Raw genomic sequence first — 12,801 nt, forward strand, 5'->3', positions numbered from 1 at the left:
CTCTGTCTGCAGGACAGTCTCAGGAGCTCTTAGCCAATAGCCAGGTTCCAGGACTTCTTAACAAAAGGACTGTCTTTCACCAGTGGACAGATCTGGCAAAACAACATCAAAACAGACAGACAAAGTACCAGCAAAACAGCCATGTCTCCTCAGTCCTTGGCAGCTCAGGGGGCAGGTCTCAAAAGTCCAGGGCGATTCAAAGTGGCCCCCAGCAATTCTCTCAGTCTCTCTCTCTGCCTCAACGAGATGCTGCTTCCAAAAAGTTCTTCTGCCTTTCTCTTGTCTCTCCAAATCTACATCACCAGCTCCTCCCAGTTCAGGACTCTCTTTTTACATCAACAAGTCCATCCCATAGGTGGGATTAACAAGCTCTGGGTTTTAACACAATCAGTTTGAAAACCAAGCCAATACAGGGGAATCTTTAATTGCCATTACTATCACAATACTTCACCTTTATTAATTCAGGCCAAAATCACGGGTTTTATTGGCATCCATATCACACTCTTGAGTTGTATCTTTTATCACCTAAAACCTTCACTTTTTTCTTCCATATGAGGTGTTGAGTAAACCCCTTCTCCTATCCTGTATTTCTATGATAGTTTAAAAAAAAATACCTGATGAATGAAAAGGCATTATTTGAGTGTTTACTATTGCCAAGCACGGTATTAAGAGCTGGGGGTACAAACAGAATTAAGTCAGTCTCTGCCTTAAAGAAACCCAAATTCTAGTGTGGGAAATAATAATGGGGCGTGGGGGTGGTTCAGAACTTTTATTGAAAGTAGCCCCATCCAGGAGCAATGGCAGTTATTTGGATGAACTGGCTAGGAGGTTGTATAGAAAGTAGTTGGGAGAGGAGAGAATTAAGTGAAGCTGGTTAAGGCTTCCTAAAATAGTATTGTGGGGTGGGGTGATGGCAATCACCTACTTAAGGTGGAGTGTGTGGGGAGGAGATGGAAGGGCATTCTCTTTCCATGTTGTAGACTGCAAGGGATTTAGTTGGAAGAGATGATTCGGGAGAAGAACCTTCATTGTCATCGTTTTTCTCATACTTGACCAACATTTAAGCAAGACCATCTCAGTGGGCAGGTTTCAGTTTCACCCCCAGGAAATGGTCTTATAACATTTCTTCAGTGCAGTGTGGAACAGGAAGCTTTACTCAGCTGCATTAATGTGGTGTCCACTGCACGTCCACTTGTCTATCATAGAGTAGGTGCCATATAAATACTAATTGTTAGTTTTAAATTTTTGTTAATGTTTTCTGTTTCTTCCATCACCGTGGTATCCCATATATCCCTTCCCCTCCCAGAAAGCCATCCCATAAGTCAGTACAACTGGTTGATACTCAAAAAAGTCCAGAAATGTGCAATGTGTAAGACTTGTGGATCTCTCACCTCCACAAAGGGGTAGGTTGGGAATGTCTTCTTAACTGTTCATTTGAGTCCTACTTGATTTTTATTATTTCGTTATATTTTACTTTTGATTTTTTTGGTGTGCCATTGTTCTTTCCATTTACATTGTTATTACTGTGTATATTATTTTTTGGATCTGTTTACTTCACTCTACATCAGTTCATATAGATCTTTCCATGGTTCCCTGTATTCATCACACATCATTTCTTATAGCACAGCAATATTCCATTACATTAATGTAACAACAGTTTACTTAGCTTTTCCCTAATTGATGAGCATTTACTTTGTTTCCAATTCTTAGCTATCGGAAAAAGTGCTGCTATAAATATTTTGGAGTATTTAGGGACTTTTTTCTTATTTATGACTTCCTTGAGGTATAAGCCTAATGATGGATCCTCATTTTAGTCCATGGACACTTTATTTGCATATTTCCAAATTGCTTTTCAAAATGGCTGTACTATTTCACAGCTCTATGAACAAAGTATTCGTGTACCTATCTTTCCATAACCCTCCACAATTAACTGTTACCATTTTTTGGTTACTTGCCATTTTGCAGAATATGAGGTAAAACTTCAGGGTTGTTTTGATTTAAATTTTTTTATTATTAGTGATTTGAAGCATTTTTCATGTGGTTATTAATACTTTGGAGTTCTTTTGAAAGCTGTTTGAATGGCTCTTAGTCACATATATTTACAGTTTTTTTTTTCTGTCTTGGATGCCAAACCTTTGTCAGAAAAATCTGATAACAAAAATGTTTTATTCCCCATTCAACCACTTCCCTTCTTATCCTAAATGTATTAGTGTTCTCTGATGCTTTAATATTGTCTGTTTCAGGTTAAATAATAGATTGTACAGTTGTGTTTTCTTATTCAATCTGTTACCATTTTTCATTTTGTTGGATTGTTTAATTCATTCACATTTAAAATTATGAGTTATATTTTTATTTTCCTCCATCTAATACTAAATTTTTTTTGTTATAAGTTACCCGCCTCTGCTGCTGCAAATATAATGTTCTGTTCCTTCAGTTACTTTAATCTTTTTTAAGGTAGCTCTGGTTCCCACTGGCTTTCTTTCTCTTAACTCTGATCTTCTCTTCTCATTTGTTATTCCTTTCCCTTAAGAGTTTTGTTTATTCCTTTTACTCTCTTGCTTTTTTGTCTAGTTACATGTTTCTTCTACCTTTTTTTCCTTCTCAGTCAAATTGCTCCCTCCTTTCTCTTCTCCCTTCAATTAATCCTGTTTGTAAGCAAAAAAAAAAAAAAAATTAGCCCCTTTCCAAAAAGGAGTTCTCTCAGTCTTCATTATTCATGTTCTCTCTAGAGCCAGGTGTAGGGAACCTGCAGTATCGAAGCCACATGTGACCCTCTGGGTCCTCAGATATGGCCCTTTAACCGAGTCCAAACTTCACAGAACAAATTTTTAATCAAAGGGCTGCACTTGAGGACCTAGAGGGCCACATGTGGCCTCAAAATTGCAGGATCCCCACCTGTAGCAGCAAGCACCCCAGCATCCCCAGGGTGGCTACCAACACAGGTTTTTAGATCTACTTTGCTAAAGGAAAGCAACTCAAAATTGGTTAACAAGCTTATTTTAATCAATCAAATATATATCGTTTACCTAGTTCAGGGGAAAAAGTTCAGCACCCCAAACTTCAGAGTATACAGACAGAATTATCAAGACAGAGAAACAGATCAAGTAGACAGGTTTCCAAACTGTCCAACATCCATACCAAATCAACATCTGGGTTTTTCAAAGCTGGGGGGCTCTCAACAACGGCTTCCCATAGTCTCATCTGATCAAACCACAGAACACTTCTCAAAGTGAGCCCCAAAGCAAAGCCTCAAATCAGGGATTATATAGCCTTCTCCTGGGTCAGAGAATGTAACCACCCTCTTGACCCACTGCCCAAAGGTGTGGGCATTCCTGAAAACCAAGCCTCCTGCCACAGGCTCCATGTGACCACATTCAGCCTATTAGGAGGCAGAGTATATTTTCAAATCAAGGAAGGTTCTCAGAGTCTCTTAAGCCTATCAAAGGGCCCAGGGGCAGGGAAGATCTTTAAATTTGCATTTCCATTACAGCACCCCTGCTAGAACCTCATTCTTTGATTCATGACCCCTATACTTATGGGGTCTTTCTCTTTTCTCTTTATTCTTGATACAATCAAAGCTTCCAAGGTATCCATTCTTCCCTTTGGACATTCTGGGTGTCCAGATTCTCTCAATCATTCTGCCAAAATTCCAACTCTACCTCCCAGCCTTCATCTAGTGTTAGGTTCTCATCTCCCTTCACATTCTCTTTACCAAATGAGCATTCATCAGTGGTGCCCCCTCCCACCTGAAGTGAAGTTTCCTTCTTTCTCCACCCTTTTCAATCCTTCCCATCTCCTCACCCCTTACTTTCTAGGCTCTTCTCTTTTCTCTTTATTCTTCATATAATCAAGGCTTCCAAAGTATCCATTCTAGGCTCTCCCTCCCCTTTAGGTGCTTTCTGCCCCTTCCTTACTGGGCTTACTTCACATATTCCCCTTTTCCATTATGTCTCATTTCCAGAAAATGCTAAGTATTGCAAGTATCAGAAAGGACACTGCCCCATGGCAAGGCCCTTCCCCCATCAAGTCCCTGAATATGAAGCAAAGGTCACCTTCCTTCCCATGACTAGCCTTTGGACCCTGGCACATCACACACTCTTCTCTATCTCCCCTTTCCCCTTGCCCTCTTATCCAACAACAAAAAAGCATCAGTTCAACTGAAGGCAGTGTCGCCAGGGTGTCCATAATAATTTGTTTTTTTCACTGTTATTTCTACCAAATTTCCACCATTACCTCTGTCTTATTGTGCACATTAAAAAAAAAATTGTTTCTTTTTAGTTTTCAACATTCACTTCCATGAGATTTGAGTTCCAAATTTTCTCCCCATCCCTCCTCTCCCTCCACTCCAAGACAGCCTGCAATCTGATATAAGCTCTATATACACATTCATGTTAACATTTCACCTCTATCTCATTGTGCACATTTAAAAAGAAGTCTTTTACTACTGGTCTCTCTGTTGTCACTGTTGCTATTTCTCTATTTGCCTCATAATTATTCACTCTTGCATTTCTGTTGTTTGGAGGGTTTAAGAAGCCAGTAATCTCTTCAATTCTGGTTTTCTTTCTAAAAATGTTTGAAACTCTTCTTTATCATCACTGAACATTCTGTCCTTGCGCAGTATGGTTAAGCTCAGATTTGCAGGACGGGTCATTCTAAGTGGTATCCTGAGCGCCATTGCTCTCTAGAACAATTCTTCCACTCCCGTCTCCTTTTTCTAGTGGGTGTAAGTCTCGCATTATTCTAAGGTCCATTTCTTTGTTTTGGGGCTTTTTCTCCTGTTGGCTGGCAGAACTTGTTTCTGAATGGAATTGTTAAATGTAACTGCTGTGTGTCTTGGAGTTTGTGCTTTTGTTTGTTTGTTTATTGTTGTTTTCCGGAGGTGATCTGCAAATTCTTTCGATTGGAATTTGATTTTCTGTGTTCAGAAGTTTGGGGCAGTTTTCTTCTATCATTTCCTTCATTGTAGTTGTCTTGTATTCTTCAGGCTTGGCATAGTTCTGCACAGATCCCCATGCACAGGGTGTCAAGTTGGTAACTTGTCCGACTCCTTCTGTTCCGCAGTTCTCTAACCCAGCATTAGCAGTTCGGGGCCTGTTTGCTCTGGCACTGGCAATTCAGAGCTTTACAGCATTGGTGCTCTTGGGTTGTAGCCCCTGGCAGGCTTTTGCTCCCGAAGGGTTATGGCCAAACTGGCTCTTTTGAGAGGCCAAGGAAACATTCACAGCTTAGAGCTGGGGCCTCCACAGTACTAGAAAGAGGGAGGGAGAAATGGGATGTAGGGAGGATTTGATGTAAGTAAGCCAATGTTGTATCCTTGATCTGCTAGTACAACCTTGCTACTGGTAAGGTGGGGAGTGGGGGAGGGGTTGATGGGGTACCTGGGGTCTAAATCAATTTGTAACATCAATTGTACAAACTGGTTTTACAAATTGATGTTACAGGGCGGCCAGGTGGCTCAGCGAGTAAGAGCACCGGCTCCAGTGTCAGGATGACCTGGATCAAATCCGGCTTAGATACTCAGCACCACACCCAGAAATAACTGACTGTGTAACCTTGAGCAAGTTACTTAACCCCGATTGCTTTAAAAAAAAAAACAAATTGATGTTACAAATTGATTTAGACCCCAGGTACCCCATCATCAGGGTGCTGACTGAGCTTAGGGTTACTGAGCATCAATCAGATCCTGGGTTATGTGTTTGTTTTTAACCTTCTTTTGGATTCTGAGTGTCTTGGACCACAGAGCCAGCTGAAATTGCTTTGCATATGGCACCTAACTTGTTTTGGAGAGATTCCCAAGGTGATGGGGATTACAGAAAACGTCTAGTCCACCATCTTGTCTTGTGACTCAGAGATCATCCAACTGTCACTACACACACTTGTAGTTCACAGGACCGCCCATTCCCTTTTGGGTTTAGAAATAAGTTTGACATGGTATCCAGCACAGTGGCTACTGAGCAGGACAAAAACTAAGAAAGCTCAAAAGCAAATCCTTGCCCCATGCTTAGAACCCAATGAGTTAAGATGATAAATAAAAAGGATTTTTTTTTTTTTGTTTAATGAAGCATTCTGGTTCTCAAATCTCATTGCACTGTTGTCAATAGAAATGTTGTGCTAAAGGGCTGGAATTTGGAAATTCCTCTGTGGTCAAACTTCCTGAGAACAGCCTGCTACACTTGTAATAAAATAAAATAAAATAAAATAAAAAGAATATAGAGAGTAGTCGGTTGCATCTGATGATGGTAGGATGGGCTTTTCCCCCAGAGTAATCTGAACCATCTGCCTTTATACACTAAGGAGTTCGCCGCTTTAATCCAGCTTATGGCCGACAAACCATTTTTGGCATCCTCTTTTCCCTATCATTATGTCCTTGAAGAGCTGATGAGGCTGTGTAGAAAACCTTTTGCTATTAAATTATTTGCTATCTTTGGGTAAATTTTGAGAATTTTTTTTGAGGTTTTATTTGAGGCTTAGTTTTCACTTTTTTGGGAAGACACCATGACTTTTTTCATCAAAAACATGCTGAGTGACCAGGTCAAGAATTTAGGCCTTGGCGGTGGTACAGAAGAGAAAAAAGAAGAAGGAGGCACCTCTGATCCCTCGACTGCAAAGGGGATGACTAGAGAGGAGTATGAGGAATATCAAAAGCAGATGATTGAAGAGAAGTGAGTACATGCACCTCGATTCCTCTTTTGGAGCAGGACAAGTCTGTGAGGACTGAATGTTTGAGAGTCATTTCCTTTTCCTCCCAGGTGCCAGGCTTCCCCTCCTTCTTTTCACAGAGCTCTGTCTTTCTTCATATCCTGAATATGCATTCTGAAAGGCAATACTCAACATGGGGGTACAACCCCAAAAGAAATGCCAAAAGACAGTGTCAAGCCTTCCTTCCCCTCCCCTTCTCTGGGTATGGAGTGAATGCTTGGTTGTGTTCTGCTTGGATGATTGGGAAAAGAGTTCATTTTGGTGTATCAGGCATAGGCCACAGAAGCAAACTGAAGTCTGAATTCCATAGTGTCACGCTCAGGAATAAACTGGAAGGGACTTTGCAGGTGAGCTAGTAGAACTCCCACGTTCCAGAGAGATCAAGTGCCTTGCCCACCATCATATAGGTAATAACTGTAGGGGATGAGATTTACACCCAGGTTCCCTCCCTCTCGCAATCAAGTACTCTTTTCTCCTGTGCCAACTGCTAGGTATAACCCATTTTCATGTTCTGTGTTAAAAGTAAATAAATAGCAGGAGAAGTGCCCAGTTCTTTTTCTTTTCTGGCTGCAGTTCCTAGAAGACTGGGAGTTTGGAATCATAGAGTGATGAGGTTAGATTAGAAAAAGATCATCTACTCCTACCTCTTCCTTTTACAGATGGGGAACATGAGACTTGGGGGTGATTTAGTGACACACATATTCATTAGAGAAGTGAAAAGTGCATAGAGCTTATAAAAGTTATCTTCCAAGAAGTTCCATAAAATTTGACAAAGGAAAAAGCAAGTCAATCTGACAATATTTCAAGTACACATGTGTATATATTTCTATTTCCTTTAAAGCCCATGATAATGATAATTTATTGATAATGATAATGAATATATCATTTGGGAGAAAAACACTCCAAGTCAGAGAATTAGTGAGTTATCAAAGCTTAGTAAAATCTACTTATACTTTAGTACCAAGAAAAGCTAATTAAAAGTGTATTTAACTCAGAAGTGAAACAAATGCTCATCACTTAGAGTTTGAAGTGGCCAGTTTATGATTTCAAGGACAATCATTTCTAATGCTGTGTTTTGCTATTACAGCTGTTTCACTAATGATCAATTATGTAATGGTTTTCTAAATCTGATGCTAAGGTGATTATGGGTGAAAAGGTTAATGACCTGAGGGAATCTAAGTCCTCTAAAGGGTTGGGTTTAATGGTCACCATTCCCATTGTTTTGTCCAGAAAAAAATGAGTGTTTCGGTCTAGCCTCTGGGAGGGGCTATGTAGGGGAGCAGCCCTGAGGAAAGGGGGATGCTTCTATACAGTGATGCCCCAAGACAAAGCCCTTCCTTAGACCAGTCTTCAGTATAAGCATTTGTAATAACCTTCCACCACATTAGAAAAGCTAGTAGAATGAAGAAACAGTAAACATGCCAGAGCAACAGTTCTCAAACTTCTTGATTTCAGGACTCTTAAAAATTATTGAAGACCCCAAAAAACCCAATTTTTTGTTTGTGTGGGTTATATCCATTTGTATTGATCAATATTAGAAATTAAAACTGATAAAATTTTTAAAATATTTATTCATTTAAAAATACTTAAGAAGCTCATTTGATGTTAATATAAATGATACATTTCATGAAAAATAACTATATTTTCCAAAGCAAAAAAAAATTAGAAGAATGGTGTTGTTTTTGCATATTTTTGCCAGTCTCTTTAATATCTGGCTTAACAGGAGACAGCTGGATTTTCATAACTACTTCTGATTCGATCTGTTGCAATCTGTTGTTTTGGTTGAAATATGCAAAGAAAATCCAGCCTCATACAGATATGTAGTTGGAGTTAAAAAGAGTATTTTATAGGCAAATAATGTCTTGGTATTAATATAAATTATTATGAACAGACCCCCTGAAAGGGTATTGGGGACCTTCAGGGATCCTCAGACCACACTTTGAAAACTCCTGCTCCAGAGGTTAGAACCTCAGGTATATTTATATATCATACAAACAAGTACACAGAGATACACGTTTGCCCACGTTTGTATTAGTATATACCTGTGGGCATACATAGATATATGTATTGTGTGTATATGTATTCTAAGTCTACAAATATTCGTATTTAGCTTACATATAATCAAAGAAGAGCAGCTGCTAAATCTATTAGCTGATTTCCCAGACTCTTGGCCTAGAAGGGAAACCCAAACCATGCCAACGTCTCGATCATCATCTTAAGCCATACACCCTGTCATAAAGAGAGTGATTCAATCTAGCTTCTCAGAACACTGGGTCTTAGATGCGGTGACTGGTTGGTTAACTGACATCTCAGGTTTGTTTAATTTCTGCATCTGACCAGGTCATGCATCCCAAGAGTCAAAAGGAATGAATATAAGATCAATGGCTTGACTTGAGTTAGGGTGCCAGTCCCTCCAATCTTGGGGAGTTTCTGTGATTCCTCTCTAATCAACTGTTCTGTGACTAGGAGGAGCTTCTTCATCACAACTTAGAAAATGAATGACTATTAATAATAGTTCAGCCACTTAATCTGTGACCCAAGGGCAGGTCACCTAGCCCCACCCCCTTCCTCAGGACAAGATCGACCTCATTTGGCTTTAAGTTATCCCTTGATGGATATATTCACCACTCAGAGGGCATATTTTGACTGTAGAGGTAAATAGTAACAGACAAGTGGGCAGGGACATCATAGTTCAAAATAATGAAAATAAGACTGATGATAGGAATATTTCACCTTTATAGACCTTTATAGAATACTATACATTTACAAAATACTTTACATACATTGTCTTCACAATAATTTTATGAAGTAGATAGTGAAATAGAGCTCTCTCTTTCAGATGAGGAAATTGAGGGTTAGGGAGATCATGTGATTTTCTCAAGGTCATGCAGCTAAAGCAGCAGATCTGGAACTCAAACCCAGGTCTTCCGATTGCAAATCTAGTTTTATTTCCACTACACTACGCTGCCTTGCAAGTTTTGGGAGATGTTGAGGTGTAGAAATTAAGCAGCTTCTATTCTTTCCTTCTCCTAGAGACATAAAAGAAATGTTAATTTAATTTAAGGGCCCTAAGAAGATTAATCAGGGGCGGCACGGCCTAATGGATAGGACTGGCCTTCAGTACCTTAATTCAAATTCTGCCTCTGACCTAGACTAGCTGGGTGATGTGAGCAAATCACATAACCTTCCCATGGCCTAGTCAGTATTCTAAGACAAATTGTAGATTTGCTTCTGTAGAGTCAGTTCTCTGAATGAAGAAATAATGGGTTTATATGACATCAAATTAATATTTAAATTTTAAAAAATTTGGTTTTGTCTAAACTGGACATTAGGTTGTAAGCTCCTTGAAGTTAGAGACTGTCTTTTGCCTCTTTTTGTATTCCAAGTGCTTAGCACATTACCTGGCATACAGTAGGTGCTTCTTAAGTGTTTATTGATTGATTTTTGCACAGTAGTGTGGATAAGTTTGGATAAGTGTGGCAGGGCCCAACTAGAGCCAGCTTTGAATGCCAGCATAAGGGGTTTGGACTGTACTTGTTAGGCACTGGGGAGCTTTTTGAGCAGAAGAGAGATTCTGAAATAGGGTGCTGGCAATAGGCATGGAGAGAAAAGAATGGATCGGAGAGATGTACAAGGAGGTTTTACAACTTTTATTGCCAGCTTTTGCTTTTATATCATCATCATTCTCCAATATATACTCCTTTCTCCCTCTGAGAGAAAGCCATACTTTATAAAAAAGAGAAAAAAACCCTAATAGTTCAGCAAAACTAACCAGCACATCAGCCAAGTCTAATATGATATTCCCCTTTCCACAGCTGTAGTACCCTAGCTATGTAAAAAAGAGAGAAAAGTTCATCCAAATATCTCTTTTGGGAGGGCCAAGCTTTATTATTATAATTTCACAGTATTTGCTTTCAATTTATAGTCATTAGTCTTTCCAATTACATTGCTGTAGCAATTGTGTATACCATTTCCCTAGTTCTGCTACTGTACATTGTATCTGTTTTTCTAAAGCTTCTCTGTAGCTTTCACTAACTTTTTTATTTTTAAAATTTTAACATTTCAATTGAGTATAAGGCCTTAATTTAGGAAGGTAGAAAGTTTCCCTTGGGGTATTCACTTTCATTTCAAACTTTCACTTTTCTTGAGGAAAGTGCAATTTTAGATGGGACTTGAAGGAAGCCAGGAAAGACAGGAAGCAGTGATGAAGAGGGAGAGCATTCCAGGCATGGGGAACGGCCAATAAAAGTGCTTGGAGTATTGAGGTGGAGTGTTTTGTTTGAGTAAGAGCAAGGAGGCCACCGAGCATGTGGAGGTGTGTAAGGAAGAAGAATCTTGCAAAGGTGGGAAGGGGTCAGGTTAGGAAGGACTTTAGAAGTCAAAAGGGATTTTCTATTTGATCCTGGAGGCAATAAAGAGACATTGGATTTGAGCTGAAGGCAGTAGAGATTTCAACCCAATTTCTCTTATCTTAGCACTCTCCTCTATGCCATTAAAAATAATAAAAATAAGCCATAGTGAGCTGGAGAACCCAATGAGTGGTAACTCTGCCTAGCCTCCTGCCTCAGCCTTGGGTCTGGTCTAGAGGTAAAGGTCGTAAGATCAAGGGTCTTGGTGGCCGTTTCAGACCAGGGCAGTCCCGTATCTGATTCAACACCAGACTATTCCCCAATTAAGGGTATTTCTGATGGGCATCCTATGAATTTATTGCTTTCAGATTTCTCGTGGAAGGTCTTTCAGCATAGGAGGGGTAGGCAATGAAATGAGGATAGTGTATGGATCGCTGCTAGAAACAGGGAGAAAAGACACTGGATTGGAGCTGAACTTTTCATTCCAGCTGTCCCCCATGTCCAACTTTGTCTTCTTGGTTCTTCTGTCACTTTGGTTCTCTGGACCTCACTTTCCTCATCTGAAAAAGAAGGAAGCAAGTATTCATTAAGTACCTGCTAGATGCTTTTACAAATATTATTTCCTTTGTTCCTCACAACAGACGGAGAAGGTGCTGTTATTATCCCTATTTTACGGTTGAGGAAACTGATGCCCAACAGGGGTTAACTGACTTATCTAGGGTCACACAGCTGGTAACCATCTGAGATAGGATTTGAACTCAGGTCTTTCTGATTCCAGGCACAGTCCTTTATCTGCTGTGCCACCTAGGAGGGTTGATCCCCTCAAACTTTAGATCCTATAACTAGAAAATCACTAAGGACATAGAATGTTATAGCTGGAAAGAATTTTAAGCAAAGAACCTTAAGGATTATTTAGTCCAATCCTCAGAATCACCTAGTCCCAGAGAAGCTAAGTGGCTTGTCCAAAGTCACCTGGCTACTTAGAGGCAGCTAAGTAGCTCAATGGATAGTGTCCTGGGCTTAAAGTCAGACAGACCTGACCATGGACAAGTCATGTAATCTTCAGCTTCACTTTTCTCCTCTGCGAGAAAATATAATAAGGGTTACAATAGCACCTAATTGACAAGGTTGTTGGGCGGGCCAAATGAGATGATAGAATGTTCCGCAGCCCTTTGAGTGCTATGTCATTGCTAGCTAAGAGAAGGGAGCCCAGAGAGATTAAGGAACTTGCTCCTTACCTAGCTCTCTAGTGGCAGAGGCCAGGCTAGAACTCAGGACCCCAGACTCCTCCTTATCCAGAGCTCTTTCCTCTATATAGGGGTGTATGGTTAGCATCCCTCTGAAGGCCGAGCCTTCACTGGACTCCATGTGCCTGGGAGACAGAGAGAGAGAGAGGAGGAGTCAAAGGAATTCTGAGAGTATGGGGACTGTCAGGGAACTCCAATGCCATTCTCCTCATGGAGCTACTAGCAGAGCCTGAGGTGGGCATTTATCTGTTAATAACAGTTTAAAGGAAGCCTTATTCTCACCAATATTTATCATAGAGATCTGTTAAAGCAACAAGTTTTCAAGACCTGAAGAAATAAAAAATAAAATATGTAGAATATTTATATTCTATATTTACACATTTTTGTATATGAAAACAGCCTATGTATCATAGGCAACATTTATATACTATATATATGATATTTAATTCCTTTTGCTCTTGAAGGCTTATTGGACTTTCTATGATAAATATCCTTGAGGAGAGAGA

At 39.8% G+C, this 12,801-nt stretch overlaps 1 protein-coding gene across 1 annotated transcript in view; it reads left to right on the forward strand.

Annotated features, from left to right (window-relative positions):
• The first annotated feature begins 6,495 nt into the window (after positions 1 to 6,495).
• LOC138173718 (complexin-4) overlaps positions 6,496 to 12,801 on the forward strand; it is a 39,865-nt gene continuing 33,559 nt past the window's right edge. Inside the window, exon 1 of the mRNA XM_069103757.1 lies at positions 6,496 to 6,662. Coding sequence (XP_068959858.1) covers positions 6,496 to 6,662 — 167 coding nt within the window. The remainder of the gene's footprint in view (positions 6,663 to 12,801) is intronic.

Source organism: Petaurus breviceps, unplaced genomic scaffold, assembly GCF_028583685.1.
Source record: "Petaurus breviceps papuanus isolate PSGF00001 unplaced genomic scaffold, PetGlider_PUasm1.0 129, whole genome shotgun sequence".
Classification (NCBI taxonomy): Eukaryota; Metazoa; Chordata; class Mammalia; order Diprotodontia; family Petauridae; genus Petaurus; species Petaurus breviceps.